This window comes from Panicum hallii, chromosome 9, assembly GCF_002211085.1.
Source record: "Panicum hallii strain FIL2 chromosome 9, PHallii_v3.1, whole genome shotgun sequence".
Taxonomy (NCBI): Eukaryota; Viridiplantae; Streptophyta; class Magnoliopsida; order Poales; family Poaceae; genus Panicum; species Panicum hallii.
The window spans coordinates 16,259,499-16,285,046 of NC_038050.1; the positions used below are offsets into that span (position 1 = coordinate 16,259,499).

Consider the following 25,548-nt stretch of genomic DNA (forward strand, 5'->3'; position numbering starts at 1 on the left):
TTGACCACTATAGTTGTTTTCTAGATAACGGACCAGTATAGTAGGCATGCGTTATTATTGCTGTAATTGATAATAAGATCTCCCGAGCCTAAAATAATCATTGCAATTAATCCCACCACTCCGTTGAATTTGAACGCACTGTTCGTGATCCACATTTCCACCTTGCACAAGCTTCGCCTTGAAAAAAGGATCCAAACTTCCAAAAGCGTGGGCAGACACAGAAGGAAAACACCCAGATAGGGTAGCAGCAAGGGGAAGAGAGAGAGAGAGAGAGAGAGATCGCTCAACTCACACACGATTCGCACGCCGCACGCGGTCCAAGCCGGCGGCGGCTGCCTTCTCATAAACCCTAAACCACCTCATTCCCCACCCAATTTCGCCATGGAAGCGGACGGGGCCTCGCCGCCGCCGCCGTGGCCGCAGAACAAGTCGGCCGCGGCCATGGAGGCGTCGTCGGGCCCGCTCGCCGCCGCGGCCGCCCGCCTCTCCGCCCGCTCCCGGGCGCTCCCCTCTTCCCGCGACTTCCACTTCTACAACAACTTCCCGGCCTTCAAATCCCCCGTCGGCGCCGCGGCCGCCAAGGCCGACGCCTCCCTCGGCGTGCTGGGCGGGGCCCCGCTCCTCCCGAAGCGGCAGCAGCCGTTCCCGGGGGGCGCCGACCTCGACGACGCGCACGACTGGCTCGTCGCCCTCAACGACGACCTGCTCGAGCGGTTCGGCGCCTCCATGGACGAGTTCAAGGCGCTGAGGGAGAAGGAGGAGGCGTCCGGGCGGAGGGCGGCCCTGGAGGCCGGGGACGGGTTCCAAGTGGTGTACGGGAAGAAGAAGAAGAAGGTGGGCGATGGGGAGGAAGGCGTTGGAAGAGCTGAGGCCTTCGGGGCCTCCAGCTCCGTGAAGGTGGCCAAGGACAAGGCGCCTGCGCCGGGGACGAAGGCGAAGGTGCCCTTCCACATCCCCACCATCCCACGGCCACAGAAAGTGTACACCATTGTGGTGGACAACTCCAGCAAGCCGTTTGAGCATGTTTTGCTTGAGCGGAGCGAGGATGGCACCCGTGTCGTGCACCCATTGGTTAGTGTTTTTCTACATATTTTTTTTTTGTGAATCTCACGTCAAAGCAGGTCTACTTCCTTAATTTCCAATCTCACCACCGAATCACAATGATTACCGGCGCCTTACTGCCTGTAAATTGCAATTTGTATGGCTAATTTGAAGACACAGCAAAGATGTAGAGAACCAGTTTTTTTGTTTGGCAGCGTGTGCAATGTAGGATCAGCAGGTTTTCTATGCAGCTGATGATGGATTACGCGAAAGGGCACAACATGCATATTTAGAAGCAAAGCAACATTATTCTGAATTGACTATGCTTTGGTTTTATGGGGTCCTATGTATCACTGATACGCGATACGGGTATGGCAATACATGACTTTGAAAAATGACAAGGTGGTGGTATAGAGAAAGTATTGGAATATCGAAGCATCAAAGTATTGGATACGGGTACGGCTGGGTTAGTGAAGTAACGGTGATTCATAGATGGGGACTTAATGAATTACAACATATTGTTGGTGGAAAATCACTCAACTCACTCCTGGAGACTTAATGGGATGCAAAATCAGTGGATGAAACGAGGAAATCATCATGCATGCAGAAAATAAGAAGAGCAGAAAGCCTCTTCAGTATGGTGTAAAAGTTTAGCGTCAGCTTTAGGGAAATATGCTGCTGTCCATGTTCTGCATTTGTATTGTCAAATGTAAAAAAACAATTGATTTGCATGTGTATTCTGTATTTGCAGGAAAAACTCCCCATTGAACAACTAATTGACAGAAATGTTCCTGACAGTGAGCCTGTAAAGCCACCTGCGTTAGATGATACCCCTTTTACATTTGTTGAAGATCTGAAAACCTTGGAGGTGCTAGCCACAAAGCTGAAGAGTGCAACTGAATTTGCTGTAAGTGTGCTTCTTTCTTGTTGATGCCACAAATACATCAGTGACTGTGATAACATGATATTCAGGAGGATTCAGTACATACTGTCAGTATGCTTGAGTTTGTGCTGTTTATGAGGAGTATTCAGGAGTCTTCTTACTTTGATTGTAACACATATCAACTGAGATTAGGAATTTGAAGATTAGTATCGTGTCAACATACTTATAAGTTCTGGCTATTGAGCATTAATTTCTCTACTGGTGCTATCGTGTACATTAAGTATATGGGGCACTGCAAATGTAACGTGCGAGTTATGTTATGTTCAATATGTCCATCATATCAGCCATCAAATTCAAACTATTTTCCTTAATCATCAGGCCTTTGTGGTCAATATGGTGGATCCTGGTATAGTTATGTCATATTTGCTGCCAAATTCAGGCCTTACTTTTTTTAATGTTCACAAAGTGGTTAACTTTCTGTTATATATGTTTCCATGCTACTACCTCCGTCCTAAATTACAATTCGCTTTGGCTTTTCTAGATACATATATTTTGCTATGGATCTAGATGTACGCTATATCTAGATACATAGCAAAAATTATGTATCTAAAAATGCCAAAACGAATTGTAATTTGGGACGGAGGGAGTAGATTCCTTGGTTGTCTGAGTTAGTTCTACCTTCTTATCACCCAAGATACTTTGGATAGATTTCTCCATATATTGATGCATCACGTGTCCTATAAATGATTTCCACTCTCTATGTTAAACTTAATGGTTGGAAATTATCTGCGCTCCATATTTCTCTGTGTTGCATTGTTGTACAAATTGATTCTTTGACTTTTTTTTTTACAATGGTTTCTTTGACTTATTGTGCATCATTTGTTAACTGAAGCATTTTGACCCTTTGCTCCTCCCATTTCAGGTTGATTTGGAACACAACCATTATAGGTCATTTCAGGGTCTGACATGCTTGATGCAGATTTCAACTAGAACAGAGGACTTTATTGTGGACACTCTTAAGCTTCGCAAATATCTTGGTGATTACTTAAGAGAATTTTTCAGAGATCCAACCAAGAGAAAGGTATAGTATGCTCTCTTTCTGTACGTTTGCATTTTATAATATATCTGAAATTGTAGTTTCTCATTGCTCTTATGACAAATAGGTAATGCATGGCGCAGGTCGTGATATAATATGGCTTCAACGAGACTTCAGCATATATGTGTGCAACCTTTTTGACACAGGCCAGGTATAGTGCACATATCATGATTATCTGCATATTCATGTCTCGCTTCTGTTTCTTTTTCTTTACATTTACTATTGTACTTGTTGTTTTAACGTTTTGTTAACTGAAGCTTGATTTCTCCCCCTATCTTAAAAACAGGCTTCAAGGGTCTTACAGATGGACCGGAACAGCCTGGAACATCTTTTGCACCATTTCTGTGGAGTGATCGCGAATAAAGAGTGTGTGATTTTGTTTACCTCCTTCATGCTTCTAGTTTACAGGTTCCATGTATGGGAACTGTAAAGCGTGACTAAGACATTCATTTTCTTGCAACAGTTACCAGGCTGCAGATTGGAGGTTGAGGCCCCTTCCTGATGAAATGATCAAGTACCGTGCCTTTATGCTCCTTTATCCTTTGATCATCATGTTTTATTTCAATATTTCTTTTTATTATTTTTTTACCACTCCAGAGCATAGTTTCCACCAAGTTTATCTCATAGCTGTTGCTGTAGATATGCTAGAGAAGATACACACTATCTGCTATATATATATGACCTGATGAGATTGAGACTAGTGAAGGAGTCATCAGGTGACAGTGATATGCTTTTAGAGGTAAATCTTTTCTTTAATGCATTCTCCCTTCTTCCCTAGATAATGTTCAATTTAACTCGACTACACTGTTCAGTATTCTCTTCCCTGGCCTTCCCCCCTAGATTAATATTAGTAGAGCATGCAGCTTTGCAGTCCTTTCCTGATATTAGTAGGGTATTCCAATTTTCTTCTGTTCTTATGTAAATTTCACTGTTTAATAATTTCTGAGACAAGTGTAGTAGGCCCTCCATTGAGGGTCTGTTAAGTTAAGATTCATGTCTTATTTACCTGGTTGCCATCCAGGTATTTGAATAGCTGAATGTTTGTTTTTATCTTTTTAACTGATTTGAAACACTGGAGCACATGCATATTCTCTGGTTCCACTCCTATTGCTTACAAATTCACTTACTTTCCTGAACTATGTGTGATAATACAACATACTATCTGGAGCAACTAAACTGATGTTCCTTTCATCACTGCAGGTTTGCAAGCGCAGCAATGAAATTTGCTTGCAACTATATGAGAAGGAGCAGCTGACTGATTCATCGTATCTACATATACATGGGTTTGTATTATGCGTGCTTTAATGCAGCATTATTCAACAAAATTCTATTCTACCTTTCATAATCTCAGTTCTTTCAATAACAGGTTGAAAGAAATCGAGCTGGATGCAAGGCAGCTGTCAGTTCTTTCTGTAAGTACATAATTCCTCTTTGAGGGCATTATACTGGTGTTTTTCGACTCCTTAATAATTTGCAGTATGGCGGTTTGTTAGAAATGAATTCCTAGCTGTCCTGGTGGATGATTTCTTATTGATACCCCACTGTTTGAGTCTATGCCTAGTTTTTATAGATCTTAGATATGCTAGCTGAAAGAAAAAGGTCATAATCTGAGTTTTTTTCTTAAAGCAATTCCATAGTTTCTTCTATAATAACCAGAGCGCAGGAATTCCAGTTTAAACAGTTTACTTGTAACAGAAGTTAATAAAATAATTCTATTGCTCCTCATTTAATTTCTTTTCATTTTTCCATGCAGAGTCTATATCGATGGAGAGATGGCATCGCCCGTGCTGAGGATGAGAGCACTGGCTATATATTACCAAATAAGAGTCTACTTGAGATAGGTTTATTTCTAATCTCATCCTACTTAGGTGTATGGCTTTGGATGCCTTGGCTAACTTCATTCCTTGATTTTTGGATTTAAAGCAAAGGAGATGCCTGTGACAAGTGGAAAGTTAAAAAGAATTGTTAAATCAAAAAATTTTGAGCGCCATCTCAACACTGTCATTAACACTATAAGGGATGCCATATCAGCTTCTGGTGCTTTTGAGAGTATAGCGGAACAACTAAAGCAGGGGAAACTGGAAGAGGTTTGTTATACTGATTTTATTTCAACTCATCTTCCACTTCACTATGAGAGTCAGTTCAGTCTTCTGGACATCAACTGAAGTGAACATACGGTTTTCTGCAGTTAACGGTGGCAAATGCGACGAAAAGCAGTGAAGACGCTGAAATGATCCCTGCTGTTGCTGTTGATTACAATGAAGATGCCATTGATGAATCTGCTGTAGTTTCCACAGTGATCACAAATGTTGGTACCGCTTCTCCCTGTGGGGGAACTGTTACAAGCGGAGCTTCTTTCGATAATATGCATTTAGAGGACTTCATGCCCAAAAATAAGAACTCGGGGACTTCATCAGGGTTTACTGGACAGGCAGATAAGGAAATATTGAGCAATGGCCAGCAGCAAGTAAGGAAAACCATTTTACATATGCGCCTGCAGTATTTCTGGCCTTGTATTTAAACATCTGCATTGTCCAGGTAGCGAAGGCCACTGTTCAAGTATCGAAGAGGACTACAGCTTTTGGTGCTCTGTTTGGAAAACCAGCTGCTGTTAGAAGGCCCAATCCTTTTCAAGGTTTTTCAAATGACCAGGTAATTTATTGCATCTTTTCTCTATCTGGACTGTCGAATTGAATTGTTTCAATATTGAAGTCTTGTATATAGGGAGATGCAGTTTCAAGATCAGTTTACTGCCTGCCATTGAAATACTACTCAAACATTACTCCCTCTTTTCATAATAATAGTTGTGCTTAACTTTTGCTTAAGTTAAACATTTCTATCTTTGACAATGAATTCCTACAAATTCATATAGTTTAACATGTAAATATATTATGAAAGTATATGTCGTGGTGAATCAAAAAACATAAATCTTATAATGTTAAAGTATACAATTTTTAAGAACTTAATGGTCAAAGATAGAAAGATTTGACTTGGGACAAAGCTAGAATGACAACTATGATGAATCGGAGGGAGTATTTAAAGTGCATTGCTAGAGTTTAGTTTTGACATGCTTAGTATGTTCAATTCTCTGATGATCATGCATCTGCACAATCAGTGATACATTGGCTTTATGAAATTTATATCCTGCCTTGTTCTCTAATCGAAGGTGACTTTTCCTAACAGCTTTTGATACGAATTCTTAGTGGCCACAGAGCCATCCTGACTCAGTGTTGTATGTATGACAATTGCAGGGTAAGAGTAAGGTGGACAAGATAACGTCTTCTGTGGTACTTCCTTTCCATAATTTCTCTGGCAGTGTGAAACCTCCATCAGGCAGCCTTCCACTGAAAGAACAGGTGCATTCTGAACCAGAAAGCATCCAACACAGTGATCCAGCCTGTCAGATGGAAGACGTGATACAGTTGGACACTGAAACAGATGATCTGCAACCACCAGAAAGTCATAATGATGATGATGAACATCAGGAACCCAAAGACATGGAAATGTCCAAGTCCCCTTCAGATGTTCCCTCTGATACCGAGCAACGGTTCCGGTCACTCAACGAAGAGAGAAATGTTCAGCAGAATCAGAGGACACCTCAAGAACCTGAATTTAGATTCCCACTGGTGCCTTTTGACTACGCTGAAGCTAGAAAGAATCTTGTGTCTGGCGAGCCTAAAGCTGAGAGGAAAAAAGACGATGCTGTTGCCAGGCCCATAAATACGGATTCCGGAGATAAGAAGCTAACTTCAAGCAAACCAGGCGTTGGAGAGAACGATGGGAATTTCCAGCATCCACGAAGGCGGCAGGTTTTCCCGCCTTCTGGCAATAGAAATTTTACGTATCACTAATAGTTGAGATGTATAACTGACGAATTGTGATGTTCCAAGATTATAGGTAAAAGAGTACGACTAAAGGGGAACACATGTTGTATGCGGGAATATTCTGTGGGTAGAGAGTAGAGACAAGTCCTTGAAATTGTGCATTCACGAGAAGAGGCTGCTCCTGCGTTGTAGTGTCCTGGTGTTGCTAACCTGAACTTGATGGATGACTTTGAGACAATTGTTAGGTAATGCGGAATTTAATGTTTGGAACATGCGAATTCACCAGTGTCTTTAGTGGGAATTACGTTGTTTCCTGCAGAATTATTGCCGTGTTTTTGCAATGGCATATTTCAATTGGATTATAAATTATACTCCCTTTTCTTTTGATAATCCTATTTCCAAAACTGAATTGTTCTCTTTGGATAGTCCTATTTGAGTTGACATCTTGGAAATAATAGAGATGGACGACATCTTGGATGGTTGTTCGATTCCCGTACAGAGTGACTTCTAATTGGTGCATGTATATATAACATCAAAATTGAGGAGTTATAATTAATGAGATGATAAAGCAAAGTTCTTCTTCTTGGTCATTGTACCCAGATGAAATAGGACTGTCAAGAGAGATGGAGGGAGTAGTAAGTATTTGGATCCTAAACTCCTCTGCAAAGATGTCTAAATTTGTAAACATGTTTGATTTTCCGTGTGTATTCATTTGTGCCTGGCTATATTGGTACACGTCTGTAGCTGAAATAAGTAATCGCATGCTAGGAAGCTGGGTGCGTGTGTGTTGGGTGCTGGCGTGCAGCTCCCCGCCTCTCCCGTTCGTTTCTCTCGTTGGAATTGGAAAAAGAAAACTAGCCGTAAAGAGAGAAGTAGCCGGCCGCGGGGAGGTGAAACCGAGGAAGTCAATGCCCGTAGTTCCACATGGGGAGCAGGTCAAGAACCTTGCTCTTGACGCTAGCGCGATCTCATTAGGACTTCAACCTGACAATCCCTCGAGTTCTTGATCTGCTCTTCTCCCCGCCGCACCCGTTCTCCTGGGGCCTTGGATGATCAAGGCATGGGAGGCCCCTCCTGGCCGGACTTGCAGTGCCTGGTGCGGCGGAAGCCGGCGGCCGCGAGCTCCGCCGGCCGCGCCGAGGCTGCCGACGGGGGCGGCGGACAGCGCCTCGCCAAGACGCTTACCATTCCCCACCTCGCCGCCATCGGTACCCGCCCCATTCTCACTCTCACCTGGCCTTCCCATGGCTAATTAGGAGTGGAGTAGCTAATCCAATCACATTTCATTTCATTTTAGCCATCTGTGGAATACTATTACTCAGTTCTTTTTTTGTGTGTTACATAACTTTAAGAGGACCATGACCCGAATATTGTAAGTTTAATTTGCCACCTCATCATTAGCTGCAATTTCGCATTTCGCATTGCAATCAAATGGCGATTGCTGATACGAATCTTGCTATTCCTTTCTGAACAACACGAGAACGTGTAACCACACCATGGCATGGAAATACCTTATATGTGATGTGATATATCACTTTCACAAAACTTGGGCCACAATAGTAACAGAACCAGCAAGAACGCCTGCATGTATCCTGGTGTCCACAACAACTCTGAAGTGTGTTTTGGGGGTCCAGAGTTTCTGTGAACTTGGTCTCTGCTGTGCGGCTTCCTTTGCCTTCACTGAATTTACTTCAAGTTCCAGGCATTGCAACATATGCCAATTTCGATGTCTCACTTCTAGTGGTGATTAGGTGTTGGTTCGACGATTGGTGCTGGCATCTACGTCCTGGTTGGAACTGTGGCCCGTGAGCACACAGGACCAGGCCTGACCGTGTCCTTTCTGATAGCCGGCGTTGCTGCGGCCCTTTCAGCTTTGTGCTATGCTGAACTCTCCTGCCGTTTCCCTTCGGCAGGGAGTGCCTACCACTACTCCTACATCTGCATTGGAGAGAGGTACATGTACAAATGCACACTTGCATTCGGTCTATGTTATTTTCCTCCCTTAGTCTCTCTGTATATGTTTGCCTTACCTACTTGGTGCATGAGCATCCATCATAAGGTGGAACTATGGTTTCTTGCTTACCTTTGCTTTGTTCTTCGTCTCCAATTGTGGAAAATTATGGCCAGTGTTGCTTGGCTGATTGGGTGGGCCTTGATCCTTGAGTACACGATAGGCGGATCATCGGTAGCACGCGGCATATCGCCAAACTTGGTAATGTTGTCTACTAAGTTCTCTCTTCAGATAAGTGAACTTTTCATAATCAGGCCTTTTTTTCAGGCTCTATTTTTTGGTGGCCAAGACAAGTTGCCCTTCTTTCTAGCACAAGTACATGTCAAAGGGCTAGACACCCCACTTGACCCTTGTGCTGCTATTCTTGTCCTGATAGTTACTGCATTACTGTGTCTGGGAATTAAAGAGGTATTAGCACAGAGCCCACAACTTGTTTCAGAAATTTTATTCTCTTTTATGATTACTAAAAATAAATATCCCCTTAAAATGGTGTTACAGTATTATAGACTCAATGATGTTTTTCTTTATGGTAAAGATAGATTATGGTGTGAATGATAGAATCTACACTATTTTATTTTCTACTAGTGACTTTCTCTTCGCCATCATTTCTCCTCTGCTTACACTTGGTTTTCTAAGTTCAAGAATTGTGGCTACTTTCAAGATTTAACTTACAATTTCAGTCTTAAAGTATGAGTTATGTCCTGACCAGAGCTCATTTGTGGAAGGCATCATCACCACTGCAAACATCATAGTCATGCTCTTTGTCATCTGTGCTGGTGGATGGTTAGGATTCAGGAATGGCTGGGTCGGTTATAAAGGGCCAGAAGGGTAAAGTTAAATTTCTTGCTTCATATAATCAAATCAACACGTTGACCTACCAAATTGGATTTTAAACTTGCTTGGCTGGCACACAGTTACTTCCCTAATGGTGTTGGTGGAGTCATTTCTGGATCGGCAACCCTCTTCTTCGCGTTTATTGGCTTCGACACAGTAGCTAGCATGGCTGAGGAGGTCAGCTTGCATTCCTCATGTACTGAATTCTATTTGTGTTCCTCTACATTTCACTACAGTTTCAGTGCAATGACATGATCACCTTTAATTTGGTTGGTCTAAGTGATTTCCAGGTGAAGAATCCTCAGCGCGATCTTCCACTGGGGATGGGCCTGACCCTGACCCTGTGCTGCTTCCTCTACATGATGGTCTCTGCTGTTGTGGTCGGTCTGGTGCCCTATAGCGTGATCGATCCTAACACCCCTATTTCTTCTGCGTTTGCGCAATACGGGATGCAGTGGGCAGAGTAAGTTCCAGGTTCCCTTCCAGCTGAAAATGCTGAGATGATCCGGCTGTGATGGAGATTATTTCCACCGTTTGTCTAGTCTATGTCAGTCATTGAACAATTTTTACTCCATTGAAATGTAGGTATGTTGTTTCCAGTGGGGCTGTTCTTGCCCTCATAGCGTCCTTGATAGGCGGTATTCTTCCCCAGGTATGTGTCTGAGAATTGAGAACCCGAGCATTGTTGAGCTCACTTTTGATTTCAGTAGTTTCCTACTTTCTATGAGGAACGGTACGTGTTATGTGACTTGAGTAAAAATTCGAAAAAACTACTGTTTTGAAACATGTTGCGGTTAAATGTAATACGTGATGATCCAATATGTAAGAAGACATGCATGATTGATGTATTTGCCTATCTTGAGGGGAAGTTTGTTGTAATATGTGAAATTATTAGGGACCCCCTGGCAAATTCAGTTAAATAAAGAGTGATGTGTGGTCAGAGAAGGTTACCCACCTATTTTCCCAAATAAAATAACACAAAAAAAATAATCAATAGGTTTATTTGTCGTAGGAATGTAGCATGCTCATTATAGGAAGAAATGTTTATCCAAAAAATAAACCATGACTAGCTGATCCTTATTGTTTACATTATGCTTTCGGTCAGCCAAGAATTATAATGGCTATGGCTAGAGATGGATTGCTTCCGCCCCTTTTCTCAGCTGTTAATCGACAAACTCAAGTGCCAATCTTGAGCACAATCTTGACAGGGACGTGTGCTGCTATCCTGGCTTTTCTCATGGACGTCTCCCAATTGGCAGGGATGGTAATATGCTAATTATCATGTAAAATGGTAGCATTGCTGGATGCAGATATACTCCAGGTGATAATAGTTTCTTGATCTGTTTGTTCAGGTAAGCGTGGGAACCTTATTGGCATTTACTACGGTTGCCGTTTCTGTTTTAGTAGTAAGATATGCTCCTCCATATGAGATGCCAATGGAAGTGGCTCTTGCAGGAACACCTGAGACATTAACTTCATGCTCTGGGCACTCAGAGCAGGATGAGCAAAATTTGGAAGATCCTTTTGGCAATGGTAATTAGAAGATTAGTTTTCTGTTGACTGTTAAGTCAAGTTATAGCAGGAATTATGTTTGCCAGTTTTAGCTTGCATTCACACAGTAATGAGGTCTGGCTGACAAGTTAGCTCCATCCACCTTGTTCATATCTTCGTTTTATTATTATTTGTGTTTTGCATATGAAATGCTTGCAAGATATCTCCCGCCAGCAGACGACCACTACTTCAGATATCACATTACTAGTTTTACATTCATGACTACTGAGATAATTTGTTTTCTGACTTTTTTCCTTTCTTTATCTGTTCAAAAAGCACCTACTGTCAGTGAGATAGCCAGCAAAGCAAGGCGACAGAAAGCCATGAGAAGCATAATATTGATATGCCTTGGGGCCATCATCTTCATTTCTGCGGTTTCTTTCTCCTCTTTGCCATTGTAAGTGATAGGCCTCCACCACCTGTATCGCAGTGGGCACTATTTCAAATATCTGGTTCTATAATGTGCAAACAAAGTAATTGGATACTGTTCCTGGGACCGAAGAGCACAACCAGAATTGCATCATCATTATTACTATTGCTGTTTTTATGGCAAGGAAAAAGCAACATCATCTGATCCTGTTTTGCTTTCTGTAGTTATGTGCAAATGACTGCATGCACCATAGGTGGGCTGCTACTGTTGAGTTCTTCTATTGTGCTTTTGTGCATTGGACAAGATAAGAGCTCTTTGGGACAAACTGGAGGTATACGCTTAGGGACATGGACATTAGCAGTTCTGCAAACTTGGTGAAATTTGAGTGAAAAATCCAGTGCAATTCAGTACAATCTCAAATTACCTCTTTGTTTGTCCTAGGTTTCATGTGCCCGTTGGTTCCATTCCTTCCAATTTGTTGCATCATCGTCAACGCATACCTGCTTATGAACCTTGGGTAAGAAATATGGGTTAGTCATCTTTTTTTTTGTTTATCGTCTATGCTTTTGCAATTTGTGCAGCCTGCTATTTTCTGGAAGATGTGCAGATTTCATAGGACAGTCAGTTTGATCAAGCAACATTCTTTTGAGCTAATCTGCAGTTTTATTAGGCCAGATGAAATTTAGCCACTTAATTTACAGATATCGAGATATCAGAATGTCTAGATAGCAACCTATGCTTTGTGGGAATCCTGAAAATAATCTTGACCTCACGATTCAACTCAAATGATTGCAGGAGTCACACATGGATTCGAGTTTCCATATGGATGGCTGCTGGTGCGCTCATATACTTCTTCTACGGCATAAAACATAGTTCACTGGCAGGAATGGCCTACCATCGCATATCGCCAACGTAGTTCAAATCTTTTGCATTTTCGATAGCAGAGAAATGAGCCCACATGGTGGATACAGCATCTGTTTCTCATAGATTGCTGGGGGTTTCTGATCCCAGGAGATTTGATTTGAAGAAGGAACAGGAGAAATTCTGAAATTCAGACCCTTTAAGAGTGAAGATAGGCACAACATTCTGCAGTCTCGTATGGCCTTGTTTTTTTTCTCTCTCTGGAAATTTCACAAACTACTGGAGAAGTTACCACTGTAAATTTCTGATTCTTTTGGTACAATAGGGAAATTACAAGAGGCATTCATTAGTTGACAAGAATTCTTTTTTCTTATCAAGCTCTTCCCCATGCATCATATCCCTCCTTGTTTGTGGCTCTTGTTGGGTTTCAACTATAGCCTACTTTAACTTGCTTGGGATTAAAGGCTTTGTTGTTGTAGCAGCTCCTCTGCATGCATCTTATGTTAGTCTCTTTTTTTTCAGAAGGAAGTTCTGCGTGTGTGTTTTTATTTTTTGAGTTCTTTAGAGTATTTTTTGAGTGAGAGGGAATTGTGCACGGGTAGTTCCCCTGGGCCCATAATCACAGGAGTTGGATATCCAAGATGGGCCGGGTCGAAAGAAATTTGGGTTCGGCTTGGCCTGCTTCTAGTGAACCCTCCTCTTCTTAAGTTCTTATCCCTCCTGCTTATCCAACGCACCCATTCCATTCCGTCCGTCCATCCGCCATGGCGACCGCCACGCTGCTGAGCTCCACCTTCGCCATGCCCGCCGCCGCCCGGAGGGCCTTCTCCTCTTCGTCGACCTCCCTGGGCTTCGCCACGTCGCAGCTTGCCGGCCTCTCCCTCTCCGCCGCCGCGCCCACTTCAACCGCCGTCGTCCCCCTCCTCAAGAGGCCGCTCCAGCCCATCGTCGCGCGTAAGTCTGATTCGCTTTGCTTTGTTGCATTGTTCGTCTCTTTCCGTTACTGTCAACGAATCCTCACCCGGCTGGGTTGGTCCATTATTCTCTGCTGATCGATTCAGCTAGTTCGCCAGTGGCACTGTTCATCCCTAACTGCTCCGTTCATTTCAATTTCAATCCTATTAGCAAAAAGTTCACATCCATCGGTTCTGACCTGCATCTGTCTAACGAGCATGATAACAATTAAGCTAATTGCCGTCTATTGACGAGATGATGAGTTTTTTTGTGTGTTCTTTTTTCTTCATTCAGGCCGGGTGTGCCCCTTCACTGACAAGAAGACGAACCGCGCGAACAAGGTGTCCTTCTCCAACCACAAGACGAAGAAGCAGCAGTTCGTGAACCTGCAGTACAAGAAGCTGTGGTGGGAGGCCGGCAAGCGCTTCGTTAAGCTGCGCCTCTCCACCAAGGCTCTCAAGACCATCGAGAAGCACGGCCTGGACGCCGTCGCGCGCAAGGCCGGCATCGACCTCAACAAGAAGTGAGCCGAGCTTGAGGAGTCAAGCCGGTGGTGGCGGTATGTTCAGGCCGAGCAATCGCGCGAACAGATGCCACTAGCTTAGCCTTCATGGGTCCGTCTCGTCTGTCTCAATGTCTGCTGCTGCTGCTGCTGTTCATTCAGTCATACATACAGTATTTTTCCTCTCCTCCCTAATTTGATTTGCATCCAACCAATGTAGGCAGATCGAGGTTGCATATATTTTTATTCTATAGAAAGAGTTGAGATTTGTTCCTCTTGATCAATCTGCCCCCACTTCATAATTATGATCGATTGGCAGAAAGTTAACTGACCTCACCTGATCATTTGGTCGCCAGTGAAGTAGAGGCTGAATGGGTTTTCAGTTAAAGTTTGGTATGCATCTTGTCCTAGAGATGATGGCTATCCATGCATTTGTGCCCTGCAATTGTTTGCAGTTTGCAACTACCTTCCATTCCATCCCATCCCATCATGCATCATGTACATTCTGGTTGCCTCCTGCAACAGTGCAACTGCAGGCAGCAAAGGAGGACGCCTGGCATGTGGCCGTGATTAGTTGATGACTTGAGGTAGAGAAGAAATCTTGTTGGCATCGCATTAGTTGAGGTGTAAGAAAGGGAATGCCTGCTCGCGCAAAATACTATAACGACTGGAACTCAACCAGGAAAGAAAAACAGTCCCAATTGTCTAATTTAATTTCTAGCCTCCCTCTAAAGTGGAACAGTGGAGTGGTACTATGACTTGAGTAGGTTGTAAGATGCAAGGGCAGTTGATCTTTCTTTTAGATGGGGATGGGGAAAAGGGTCTTCGTAAAAGGTTTTATTTGTGTTTTGATCATCCGGTGATATGCAAGTGGCAGGAACAGGAGGCTCCCGCGGCGCCCCAAGGGCGACTCGGGCGGAACCCGCGCCGCCGGCGCCCAGCTTTCCCGCCCCCATCCCTGCACCTCGCCGTCGCCGGAACACCTCGCCGGAAGCCCATGCGGGTGCCAGGACGGCGGCGGCGAGGTCTCTCCGCCATCCCCCCGTCCCCCCCTCGGTCCCTACCCCTTAGCCTTGCCGAGCACAGCCCCGTAGCTGCAGCCGTTCATGGAGCTCCGGCGCCCAGATACGTCCTCTCCGACCGATCTCGAAGTCCCCGACGGTGCTGCACCCAGCGGTTGGGCGGAGCTTGCATCTCCATATTGGGGGCGACAGGTGGGGCGGCCACCACCCAGGCACCGCCGCGCCGTCCGTGTGCGGCGGCCCTCCCCTTCGTGCGGATCTCTATGGTCGGATCCAACCTCCGAGGGTCCTGATCTGCCATATACAGGGAGCTTCGCGGCGGCCGCGCGTCTGCTGGGTTGGCGGCGGGATGGGGTTCTTTCCTCTCCCCCCACACCTGTCACCCACGCCGTTGGGCCGCAGCAAGATCCCTCCTGCAGGTTGGGGGCACCACGGCCGTGTCGCCCCTGCTGGCGGCCGGCGTGGCTTCCCGACCCTGCAGGACAGCGTCGCGGTCGCGGTCCTATCATCAACTGACGGCGGCCATCGGCGGAGCTATGCTTTGCTGCTCGTGAATCTCCAAGGATTCAAGTAGCAGGGTGCACGGAGCCCGTGGTGGCCTGCAGGACAAGGCCACACTGAGCCGTCTCGCGACGCTGGACATCAGGCTGGCTGTTGCCCCGAGCTCTCTGTCGCAGGCGAAAGCCTCGCCGGATTCTAGCCAGCCTCGACGATGACGATGTTCTTGGCACCGTTCACCTCGTTGGAGGCGTCATCACTGTCGTTCCAAGGTTTAGGAAGCGACGGCTTCATGTGCAGTAAAAGTATTGCGTCCGGAGCGTAGGCAGGTGTCCACCTTCGCACATCAAGTATACAGCTTTCAAACTCAAAAGTGATGTCACTACAATGTTTGATGTCTTGTGCTATGATCTCATTACCAGTGGTTACGCCATATTCTGACTCCTTGTGCTTGTGCTAAGACGTGTTGTTATATATTGTCATGTCACATTTCGCCTTATATATTGTCATGTCACATTTCGCGTTATGCTGAGCAGCTTTAGATCTAGGGCCTGTTTAGATCATTTTGCAAAAATGTAAAAAAATTTTGCAAAGGAATCTTACCAATTTGAAGTACTAAATGAAGTCTATTTACAAAACTTTTTGCATGGATGGGTTGTAAATCACGAGACGAATCTAATGATGCTAATTAATCCATGATTAAGCAATAATTAGCGGATGGTTACTGTAGCATCACTGTTGCAAAACATGGATTAAGTAGGCTCATTAGATTCGTCTCGCGATTTACAACCCATCCATGCAAAAAGTTTTGTAAATAGACTTCATTTAATACTTCAAATTAGTAAGATTCCTTTAGCATCTTTGCGTTTACAGTTTTTTGCGTTTTTGCAGAAGTAACTAAACAGGCCCCTAGTTTAGCTAGGTAGTTTGCAGTGGTTTTAGCCTAATTTTTCCAAATTAATCGAATACAATTCAGTTGGGAATACTCGTGGTTTTAACCCGATTTTTTCAAATTAATCATATACAATTCAGTTTGGGAATACTTGCCCCTGCAAAATATGAAGTGGCAGAGGAGTGCTTGCGCTGGAATCCCTCGATTGCGTGTCCAACAGGAGAGGTGGGGGGGGGGGGGGGGGGGGGGCGGGCGGACGGTGTGAAGCTGCGCAACGAGGTCGACGTCGTAGCGACAAACTTGCGCACTCCGTCTCGGGACAATGGTCGCTTCGCTCGATTGAATACCAATCAGGTTTCTCTCCTCCAGAAGAAAAATGTCGGTTGGTCCATCCATTATGCTCCGAACGACCGGCCACGGCGTTCGCCTGTGGCAAAGCAATCGCCGCCGCACGTCGTTGGTGTCATGTGCTCAGGGAGCTGGGCAACCAAAATGAGCACCATGCCCTGTATTGTACAATCTTCATGCAATCTTTTTGTCTGGTTGTACCAAAGCAAACCTTCCAGGCTACGGAATTCTATCGTCAAAACTTAAAAAGTTATGGCCACAAAGTTGTGCAGATCGGGCACACCAAGGTTCATATGAAATACTATCGTGAAATGCGATTCCCGGAAGAGCGTAGAAGCAATGATGATGTAGCGAGAATTTACAAGTGTTGTTGCAACATAAACAAAACACGGCAAAGACTGAAACATTGCATGCTTGTACAGACAAACGGGCGCCCAGTATTTCATCAGCCAGTTCTACCTTGTACAGTGTTTCATGCTTGTTTTCTGACACGAGAGAGTGAAGTACACGAGCTGAATGTTAGCTCTGTCAAACTAATGAATGACCTCTTCGCTAATATAATCAGCAGATAACCTGTAGAGTTCCTGAAATTTGACCTCAGAATTTCAGGGAACCAAAATTGCCTCGAATTCATGCCGTTCCTTTTGCTATACATACATGACATGTTTGATCCTCCTCGCCCTGTAAATAAAAGAGAAAGCAAAGCCAAAAAAACAATTTCTTTCACCTACACTGCTTTCTCCTGAGATTCCCCGGGGCCAGCGCCTTGCCGAGCAGCGCCTTGAGCCGTCGCGACCCGGCGCCGGCCTTGACGGCCCCCTTCCTCCCGGGCTCCTGCGGGTTGCCGCACAGCGCCGCGCCGCCCTCCCCGGACTCGGAGCACCACCCGCCGTAGGCGAACTGGCCGGGCCCCCGCCGCCGCAGGATGTCCCGGTCGATCCGGTCCAGCACCGGGTCGCCCTCCCGGAACTTGCGCGCGAAGGGGGTGCCGCTGAGCAGCATCCGGCGGTAGTCCCTGGAGGTGAGGTGCAGCGGGTGCTGCTTCGGCGGGTTGTCCCACCGGATGAAGTGCAGGTCGTGGTTCACGGTGGCGTTGCGGAACCGCCGGGAGTTGCAGGCCACCGTCTGGAAGTAGAACTCCGGCGAGGAGATGATGTTGGCGTGGTACAGGAGGAGGGTCCGGGGGAGGTTGTCCCACCCCATCGTCACGTACTCCGTGAAGGGACGCGACAGCATCGTCCACGCCGACCCTGCAGAGTGAGTGAGTTGTTCTTGTTCAGCCACCGATTCATCAGCTTTGCAGGCGAGCGAGTTCAGAACATGTTCATCTTTTCTATCCAATACTACTCCTAGATGTTGGTTTCTCTGAAATTGGCACTGGAACCGTCTGGAGATTCCGGCAAAATGTCATGCATCATGTCGGCGGCATTCCTGCCGTTTCTTGGAAGCAAGCGCTTGCAAAAGGAAACCAGGATCGAAGCAGCTTTGCTTTGTCACTGGGCACTGCCGATGCAGCAGCACATTGGCTGTCCGGCTGGACTTGCGAGCTCCAAGGCATAGACAAACCACGATCACCGCTGGCTCAGATCTGGCGGAATAATCAACTGTAACCCTCTAAGATCCGTACGCGAACGGTGCCACCTCACCTGCTCCATTGGCTAGATGCCATTGCAGATAAACTTCTTTTTTTGTGCCGGAATTCGCTGGCACTGCGGATCACATGAACTGCTGGTTGCCCCCTGTGACTTGAAGGACAGGTAAAGGCTCTGGGAGCAAACACCGGCACTCGGCAGTGGCATCATCCGTGCCGTGCGACACCACACACCAGAGGAGTCGGCGGGGAGTACGGAGCCGTACGGTCCGATCAACAACCGGATTGACGAAAGATGCCTGTCCCCAATCGGTCGCCAACACGCCTACTCATCGTTGTGTACCGCACGGCAGTTGGAGGCACTAGAAGCTTCCTACGCACACAGTTCAATTCTCGCAGGAATCGGAGATGGCACGCACGCACCTGTGTAGAGCTTGAAGGCCGTGGGGAACCTCCGGAGGTTGGTGGTGATGTTCACCGGCCGGATGAGCTCCGCCCGCCCGTCCTCGTACAGCGCCGTGTCCAGGATCACCGGCCGCGCCCGCTTCTTTCTGCAGAGCTACCATCAGTTCAATCCCCTGTCAAACGCTTACAATTTCTTTTTTTTTTCCAAATACAAATGTTCTTCCAAAATGTCTCAAAGCAAGCATTCATTATTGTCGATCAAATCGAAAAGTAAGCATGAACAAAGGAGCTAGGGGGCATTTCCTTTTGCTGTTAGGACTAGAGGATTGATGATGATCATTGCATTCCTAATACAATTCTCTGGTTGCAGAACAGAGTACTACTAGATAGCATAATAAGAGCTCTTACATCTTCCAGCCGAGGTGGCTGGTGTGCTGGATGAAGTTGAGGTCCCTGGGCAGCCCGGCGAACGCCTCCATCATGTCTGCAAGCAAGCAAGCAAGCTTCATCAGCTGATTAGATCAACCAGCTTTTTATGCAATCCAATCCAAACAAGCAGCGGCCGCAGAAACATTACCGTCCTGGGTGACGAGCGGGTAGTCGGATGCGCTGAGGTTGACGAACCAGTCCCACCGGCGGCGCAGGCGCAGCAGCATGGCGACGGCGTGCAGCGTGGTGGTGAGCATGGTGGGGCCCCGGTAGGTGACGAGGTTGGGGCGGCCGACGACCCACACGTTGCCCGCGCGCGCGTACACGCCCCGCGCGGACACCAGCTCCGCCAGCCGGCGGTGCTCCCCCGCGGGGGCCTCCCGGTCCAGGTGCAGCAGGTAGGTGTTGGCCGGGTGGTAGAGCGCCGCCAGCAGCCGCGCCGCGCGGGCCGCGTCCCCCGAGGACGCCGAGATGAGGTAGGCGAACGAGACCGGGTACCGCGGCTGCCGGTCCCCGCCGGCGGCGGAGGACGACAGGAAGCTGGGCCGCGTTCTGAGGAGGAGCGACGGGAGGAGGAGGATGGAGGCGACGAGGAGCGCCGTGAAGGCCGCGGAGACCAGCAGCAGCTCCCGCCGGCCGCCGCCAGGCCCCATCACCCGCGCCCGCAGCGCCATGCGCGCATCAATCTCGCTCTCGCCGCTTTCCCTCGCCCCCACCTACCAACCAATCGGTCTCTTGGCTCTCTCTCTCTCTCTCTCTTGATCGATCAATCTGTGGACTGGATTACTTGCGCGGCCTTGCTCGCTTGTAGTGAGTGAGCCAATGGCGGGTCGTACTGTGAGGCCCGGCGAGATCTATCCACCACCTGCGAGCAGCACTGGAGGAGGCGGCGTTGCGGGGGGCGACTGGCTCGAGCATTCGGGAGAAGTAAAAGGCAAGGCCGGGGAGTAGGAGGGAGGTCGCTGTCGGGAGGAGGAGGATGGCGAGTTACGGGTGGGCCCCCCGGGCCGAAACGCGGCGGAGGTAAACTTGCGCCGTGTTCGTTTCCTCCTATCTAAACTTTAAACTTTAGACCCATCACATCAAAGAGAATCTTGCTATTTAGAAGTACTAAATAAAATCTATTTTAAATCTGTTTATAAAAATTTTTACACAGCTAGATGCTAATTCGCGAGACAAATTTAATGAGCCTAATTAATCCATAATTTGCTACAGTGATGCTACAGTAATTGTTCGCTAATCATGGACTAATATACCTCATTAGATTCGTCTCGCGAATTAGCACTAGGGTTCTGCAATTAGTTTTGTAATTAGACTTTATTTAATACTTCTAAATGATAAGATTCTTTTTTATGTGACCCCTCTAAAATTTAGGTATCCGGAAACGAACACCCCCTTGGTATGGTAAAAATGTGGCAAAGGATACATGTTTTTTTTTTTATCTAGAGTCCTGTATGTACTAAAAGGTCACGAGGGGGTGGCTCGTGCGTCCGGACACAAAAATTACCACCCCCTGATTGCTGATTAGCGAGGGATCGGATCTCACGGGCCAGCCACGGACCGGGCTTCGCCTCTGCTTCCACATGCTGCCGTCACATGATGGTAAGCTGAGAGGTGCCTGCACCGCACTGACTTTCCTTTTCTTTTCTTGCTGCTATTCTATTTCAGCGCTCCGAATCATTGGACAAACGCCGGTGGCTTCGTGCTTTCCAGAGCCGATCACATTTCGCACCGGATGCTGTCTAGCAGTCAGCGCTGTGCTACTTCGTGTCTGCCTTTACTCGTGCCTTTGGGCAAAGTTTGCCGATGATTTTCGCTCCAAAAGAGTTCAGTTCGACTACATTTGCTTCAGCGCAGCAAATTGAGCTCTTGCATCCAAGGTAGGCCCGGGATATATCTATACATATATCTCTTTGCTTAGGGGGCGTTTGTTTCTCAGTATTGAATATAGGCTAATTGCATAACCTATTGTATAAATGGAGGCTAATTTACCAGATGAGTCTAGTGAATCTAATTAGTTCATAATTTGATCGCGCTGTGCTACAGTAAACATATGCTAATGATGGATTAATTAAGCTTAATAGATTTATCTCATGAATTAGTCTTTATTCGTATAATTAATTTAATAGTTAGCTCCTATTTAATCTTTTAATTGGCATCCTAATATTCGGTGTGAATCCGACTAAAAATTAAAAATTAGTCATGCATCGTAGCACCTCAGGACAATAATTCCCGTTCTTAGAAAAAAAAAAACTCGAGGCCACGAATCGACAGTTCGAATAGAGAAGAGGGAAGGGCCCCCGCAGGTGCACGACACGTATCGCCATGACATGGACAGGGCACTCGACGGCGGTTCGTTTGGAGGTCTCCTCGCCTGCCTGATCGTGATCGCGAAACGAAGCCAAGGCGGGAGGCGCGTGGGCCTGGCCGAGATCTCTCGTGTCAGTGCGCAGCACCTCATCTGACAGGATCTCGGCAACCTGTCCATAGCATCAACCAGGATCCTCGAAAGATCAAAAAGTTAAGTGTTAAGTGTGGTGTTGCAAAACAGACGTGGAGTTCTATTTCAGATATAGTAGGTGTTAAGTGTGGTGGAAGTTATGAATCTGTAGCTAAATTCTGGCGCATGTGGTGCTCAATATTTTTACAGCTGCTGCCCTGTGGGGGCTCTAGAAACTAAAGAACTTCAGTTATTTTCAGAATGGCTGTTGGAGAAGTGTGCAGGACCTGTTATAGAAGGTGCTTGGTCTAGTTGTGAACTGGAAGATCCTTTGCCCAGCGGAAGAGAAGCAGACCCTGGAGAGATGGATGTCAGGCTAGAAAACAGCTGCAAACTCTCCAGGCATGATCCTTGGGTGATCCTGGGCATGGACAAAGACTTGTTCCTCTTCCTCAAGCCACACGACGCTGGACAGGGTGGAGAAGACATCCCAAAAGAGATTCAACACATGTTCAGCAACAAAAACTGGAAAGAATCGATGGGATCTGGGAAGTGGGTTGAGCTGGAGGCTGACTGCATTCAAGAGACGACGGATGCTCCCGCTCCAGAAGAAGTGATCGCGGGAGCTCGGAAGCAGTTCACCAAGTAAAGTAGCGCCCCTCTGAGGCGTTGTAATAGGGCAGTATGTGAGTCTGAGTGCCCTCGTTTCTTTCCCTTGTGAACCACTTGAACGGTCTTGCCTTCAAGTAAAACTGGGGTGAAAGCCCAATAACTCTAAAAAGATCAAAAGTTGCCTATAATCCTATATAGTGCTATAGTGCTCTTTGACAGAAGGGAAAAAAAAGTTCTACAACGTATAGGATTCTAAATTATGTTTGTAATTTACCAGACAAGTCTCTCTCTAAGAGTATCTTATATTTGATATTTATGAAGAACCTCTAAACTATAAAATTAAATCGAGTGCCTTTCTGGTCATCTTCTTTCTTCGATTGTTCGGCACCATCCAAGGATGGAAGATTGTTTCTTTTTTTACGCTATATATTTTGTTAGTACCATGTGTGTAGCTAGGCAGTCGTGGGAGAGACAAGTTGAGGTGTTGGCTAAACTTTTCAGGTAGTGAAATCAATTGCTTAGCCCGAAACTTCACGTATATGGAGCCCTCTAACACGCTTTTACGTTGCAGTCCCATTATTACTCTAATATTGTGTAAATCATTACATACAAAAGGTCATTTCTGAATCCTTCTCCTATTGCAATGAACGAAGATTTGGACCCTCCTTCACTCATTATCTCAAAAAATGGGCAAATTTTCAGCTAAACATTGAAGCAATATGTTTTTTCCTCAAAGACACCATAGTACCAATTTTTTTGTGTACAAATTACGAATATGTGATTTTATCTCAAAGATATTGCATAGTTTCTTTTTTCGTTTAATTTTTTTAAAATTATACAGTGCAACTCAGATACTTTTGTATGTTATTAGAGACTCTTAGTCCTACTGAACCTAGCATAAACACCATGCAATGAATGAATGAATGAATCCAATAAGTTTACTGTTCGTTCTTGAGCTGTGAAATATTAATACAGACGAAACAAAAATAAATCGCCAGGAGCCCAAAGCCCAGCGTCCTGTCCACCCTCATCCCTCTCCGGGGCAGCATCACCAAGGCCCACGAAAGCCCAGCAACCACGAAGCCCAGCGTCCGGTAGAGCCCAGGCTCCCTCGGAATCTTCATGGGCTGCGGGTCCCCGGTCCAGCACGACAGCAGCATGGACAGGCCTAGGCCCACGAGGACGTTGAACACCGGCCCGCCGTAGCAGCCGGATACGGCCACCTGCGCGCCGCCGGGGCCACCGCGGGAGGCCACCGCCACGTTCGCGATGAGGTCGCCGAGCGAGTTTCCCCAGGCGAGCACGGTCACCCCCAGCGTCGCGGCGTCCACGGACAGGACGGTGCCGGCCGAGACCAGCAGGGAGAGGACCTCGTTGGCGATCACGTACGCCCACGCCACGCTCATGGCAAACCCGCCGGCGAGCCACGCCGCGAGGAACCGGGCTGGCGGGGCGGAGGGATCCGTGGTGAGGAACGCGAGGAGGCCCAGCGCGATTCCAGCGAGGCCGCCGAGGAGGACGGCAGGGAACGGGTTCCCCGTGGCGCGGTGGCTCCAGAGGATGGACAGGAAGATTGGGGCGAGCGTGGCCGCGGTCACCGCGGTCGGCTTGCTCCACCGCTCCTTGCTCGCGTCCGGGATCGTCAGCCGCCGGGGGAGAGTCAGGGGAAGCGCTAGCACGCGAAACACGGTCCAGAACGCGCTCCTGTTCTCACCGGTTCCGCCGTTGTTGTCGCCGGCGGCGTAGTACTGGAGGAGAGGCGCGGTGTCGGAGAGGAGTGAATCTTGTGCCTCCTGGTCGGTGTAGAACTTGGTCTCTGCGACGCTATGGAGCTCCGAGGAGGCGGTGGCATGGGCGTGGTCCTCCTCGTCATCCTGGCGTCTCGTCGGCCAGCGGTCCGGGGTGAAGGCGACGGCGAGGACGTAGACGAGGTAGAGCGAGGCGAACGCAACGGCGCCCCAGATGTTGACCTCGCCCACGGCGAGGACGACGGCCACGGCGGCGAGGGCCAGGAGGAGGAAGCCCGCGTCCCGGAAGAAGCTGGCGCGGTCGACGGCGACCCCCTGGCCGCCGACGCGGAGGGCGACAACGCCGAGCACGGCGGCGGACACGAACATCGCCCCGCCGAGCACGCCGTTGAGCCCGACGGCGGCGGCCCCTCCGCCCTTGCCGCCGTCCAAGGACGCGAGCGCGGAGAGCGCGTCGGGCGCGCCGTTCCCGAGCGAGAGCAGCGTGGCCCCGGCGATGGCCGGCGGGAGGCCGAGCAGGCGCGCGAGGCCCTCGAGGCTGGAGCAGAAGTAGACCGCCGCCGTGTCGGCGAGCAGGTAGAAGAGCACGGCGAGCCACACCGCCATCGCGGCGTAGCCCAGCGCAGGCCGGCGCCCGCCGCCGAGGACGCAGTAGAAGAGGTGCAGGTAGTCGACATACCCGCCGCGCGGGTTGCGGCCTGGATCACCAGACCCGGCCGCGGGGTAGCGGCAGCTGCCTTCTGTGCTCCCGAGCCGCCGCTTGCCGTCGCAGCCGCCGTCGCAGCGCGCCTCGTTGGCCAGCGAGGACGAGACATCGGCGCCGCCCGTGGCGCCGCGCGAGAGGCCGGAGGTGGCGAGCAGGAGGGCAACGAGGGCGACGCCGAGGCAGACACGGGCCACCGCCGCAGTAGCGGGAGGTCTCGCCATGCATGGCTCTCGCGCTCGCCCGCCGCGCCGGGGGAGCTTTGCCTTGGAGGATTATCCGAGCACGCCGTGGCGGTGGCGGCGCAAGAACCCGGGATCGGACGGCATGGACACGGCACTAGTTTACACGCTGCTGGCGATCTGAAGATGAGGTCCCCATGGTGATCAGCATGCTCACCGTGAGGATGATGTGGGTGCGATCTGAAGACGCACGCTTTCTCTACCCGATGCTGGATCGTTTAGCGTATGGAGGCACGCGTCCGTCCTTGTGTCCAAGCAGACGAGACGACGAGCAGCAGCGAGTCAAGACCGTCCAAGAGGACCTGTCGGGCAGCGGGTGAGCCGGAGATGATGGCTACCGCCGCCTGGCCCGGTGGCGTAGACGGGGCGGCCGGGCAGCCGCGGAGATGTGACGTTGCGATTCAGATCACTGCTCTCCGGAACTCGCAGGACGCAATCAAAAAGCAGTTGCCGAGCGCGACATTCAACCAACCGCATGAATGACTTGGGCGTTGTTTAGATTCCTCCCAACTTCCAACTTTTTACACTCTCTCTATCATATTAATTTTGGGATACATGTATGGAGCAGTAAATGTATGTAAAAAAATAACTAATTGCACAGTTTAATTGTACATCACGAGACGAATTTTTTAAGCCTAGTTAGTCCATGATTAGATAAAATTTATCAAATACAAACGAAATCGCTACAGTA

The 25,548-nt window shown here is 47.9% G+C and overlaps 5 protein-coding genes across 7 annotated transcripts; 3 read left to right on the forward strand and 2 right to left on the reverse strand.

The window, feature by feature from the left end:
• Positions 1-211: 211 nt before the first annotated feature.
• Positions 212-7,168, forward strand: LOC112874243 (protein RRP6-like 2). 2 transcript variants are annotated; one of them, XM_025937463.1, is made up of 14 exons: positions 212-1,071; positions 1,793-1,948; positions 2,847-3,005; positions 3,088-3,171; positions 3,307-3,386; positions 3,484-3,534; positions 3,648-3,759; positions 4,221-4,303; positions 4,387-4,432; positions 4,774-4,861; positions 4,944-5,107; positions 5,209-5,487; positions 5,559-5,672; positions 6,272-7,168. In XM_025937463.1, exons 1-14 carry the CDS (start codon positions 382-384, stop codon positions 6,869-6,871), a joined length of 2,706 nt encoding a protein of 901 aa, XP_025793248.1. In that variant the 5' UTR covers positions 212-381; the 3' UTR covers positions 6,872-7,168. The 2 variants fall into 2 exon arrangements, with proteins under 2 accessions (XP_025793248.1, XP_025793249.1); XM_025937464.1 differs by having other exon boundaries at positions 3,660-3,759.
• LOC112874244 (cationic amino acid transporter 3, mitochondrial-like) lies at positions 6,963-12,967 on the forward strand. 2 transcript variants are annotated; one of them, XM_025937466.1, is made up of 14 exons: positions 6,963-7,089; positions 8,596-8,797; positions 8,972-9,056; positions 9,123-9,263; positions 9,565-9,683; positions 9,770-9,866; positions 9,980-10,152; positions 10,275-10,341; positions 10,795-10,953; positions 11,042-11,222; positions 11,517-11,637; positions 11,835-11,941; positions 12,052-12,127; positions 12,406-12,967. In XM_025937466.1, exons 1-14 carry the CDS (start codon positions 7,068-7,070, stop codon positions 12,524-12,526), a joined length of 1,671 nt encoding a protein of 556 aa, XP_025793251.1. In that variant the 5' UTR covers positions 6,963-7,067; the 3' UTR covers positions 12,527-12,967. The 2 variants fall into 2 exon arrangements, with proteins under 2 accessions (XP_025793251.1, XP_025793250.1); XM_025937465.1 differs by lacking the exon at positions 6,963-7,089 and adding an exon at positions 7,564-8,052.
• A 227-nt stretch (positions 12,968-13,194) lies between these two features.
• LOC112874245 (50S ribosomal protein L28, chloroplastic) lies at positions 13,195-14,232 on the forward strand. The gene is made up of 2 exons (XM_025937467.1): positions 13,195-13,425; positions 13,720-14,232. The coding sequence occupies exons 1-2, from the start codon at positions 13,236-13,238 to the stop codon at positions 13,950-13,952; spliced, it is 423 nt and encodes a 140-aa protein (XP_025793252.1). The 5' UTR covers positions 13,195-13,235; the 3' UTR covers positions 13,953-14,232.
• A 2,872-nt stretch (positions 14,233-17,104) lies between these two features.
• Positions 17,105-20,003, reverse strand: LOC112877574 (beta-glucuronosyltransferase GlcAT14A-like). Its single transcript, XM_025941916.1, has 4 exons — positions 19,261-20,003; positions 19,092-19,167; positions 18,702-18,829; positions 17,105-17,937 (listed from the first exon to the last, which is right to left on the reverse strand). The coding sequence occupies exons 1-4, from the start codon at positions 19,784-19,786 to the stop codon at positions 17,411-17,413; spliced, it is 1,257 nt and encodes a 418-aa protein (XP_025797701.1). The 5' UTR covers positions 19,787-20,003; the 3' UTR covers positions 17,105-17,410.
• A 3,073-nt stretch (positions 20,004-23,076) lies between these two features.
• LOC112878354 (cation/calcium exchanger 1-like) lies at positions 23,077-25,224 on the reverse strand. Its single transcript, XM_025942814.1, has one exon. It carries the CDS (start codon positions 24,837-24,839, stop codon positions 23,103-23,105), a length of 1,737 nt encoding a protein of 578 aa, XP_025798599.1. The 5' UTR covers positions 24,840-25,224; the 3' UTR covers positions 23,077-23,102.
• Between the last annotated feature and the right edge of the window lie 324 nt (positions 25,225-25,548).

Bases quoted from the DNA above. Each gene is read 5' to 3' on its own strand.
- LOC112874243 (XM_025937463.1), top strand. From the start codon at position 382: ATGGAAGCGGACGGGGCCTCGCCGCCGCCGCCGTGGCCGCAGAACAAG. The intron at 3,006-3,087 runs GTATAGTATGCT...TATGACAAATAG, and splicing joins GAGATCCAACCAAGAGAAAG to GTAATGCATGGCGCAGGTCG. The intron at 3,387-3,483 runs GTGTGTGATTTT...TTCTTGCAACAG, and splicing joins GGAGTGATCGCGAATAAAGA to TTACCAGGCTGCAGATTGGA.
- LOC112874244 (XM_025937465.1), top strand. From the start codon at position 7,905: ATGGGAGGCCCCTCCTGGCCGGACTTGCAGTGCCTGGTGCGGCGGAAG. The intron at 8,798-8,971 runs GTACATGTACAA...AATTATGGCCAG, and splicing joins TACATCTGCATTGGAGAGAG to TGTTGCTTGGCTGATTGGGT. The intron at 9,057-9,122 runs GTAATGTTGTCT...CCTTTTTTTCAG, and splicing joins GCGGCATATCGCCAAACTTG to GCTCTATTTTTTGGTGGCCA.
- LOC112874245 (XM_025937467.1), top strand. From the start codon at position 13,236: ATGGCGACCGCCACGCTGCTGAGCTCCACCTTCGCCATGCCCGCCGCC. The intron at 13,426-13,719 runs GTAAGTCTGATT...TTCTTCATTCAG, and splicing joins GCTCCAGCCCATCGTCGCGC to GCCGGGTGTGCCCCTTCACT.
- LOC112877574 (XM_025941916.1), bottom strand. From the start codon at position 19,786: ATGGCGCTGCGGGCGCGGGTGATGGGGCCTGGCGGCGGCCGGCGGGAG. The intron at 18,830-19,091 runs GTAAGAGCTCTT...GTAGCTCTGCAG, and splicing joins AGCCACCTCGGCTGGAAGAT to AAAGAAGCGGGCGCGGCCGG. The intron at 17,938-18,701 runs GTGCGTGCGTGC...CTCACTCTGCAG, and splicing joins GGCCTTCAAGCTCTACACAG to GGTCGGCGTGGACGATGCTG.
- LOC112878354 (XM_025942814.1), bottom strand. From the start codon at position 24,839: ATGGCGAGACCTCCCGCTACTGCGGCGGTGGCCCGTGTCTGCCTCGGC.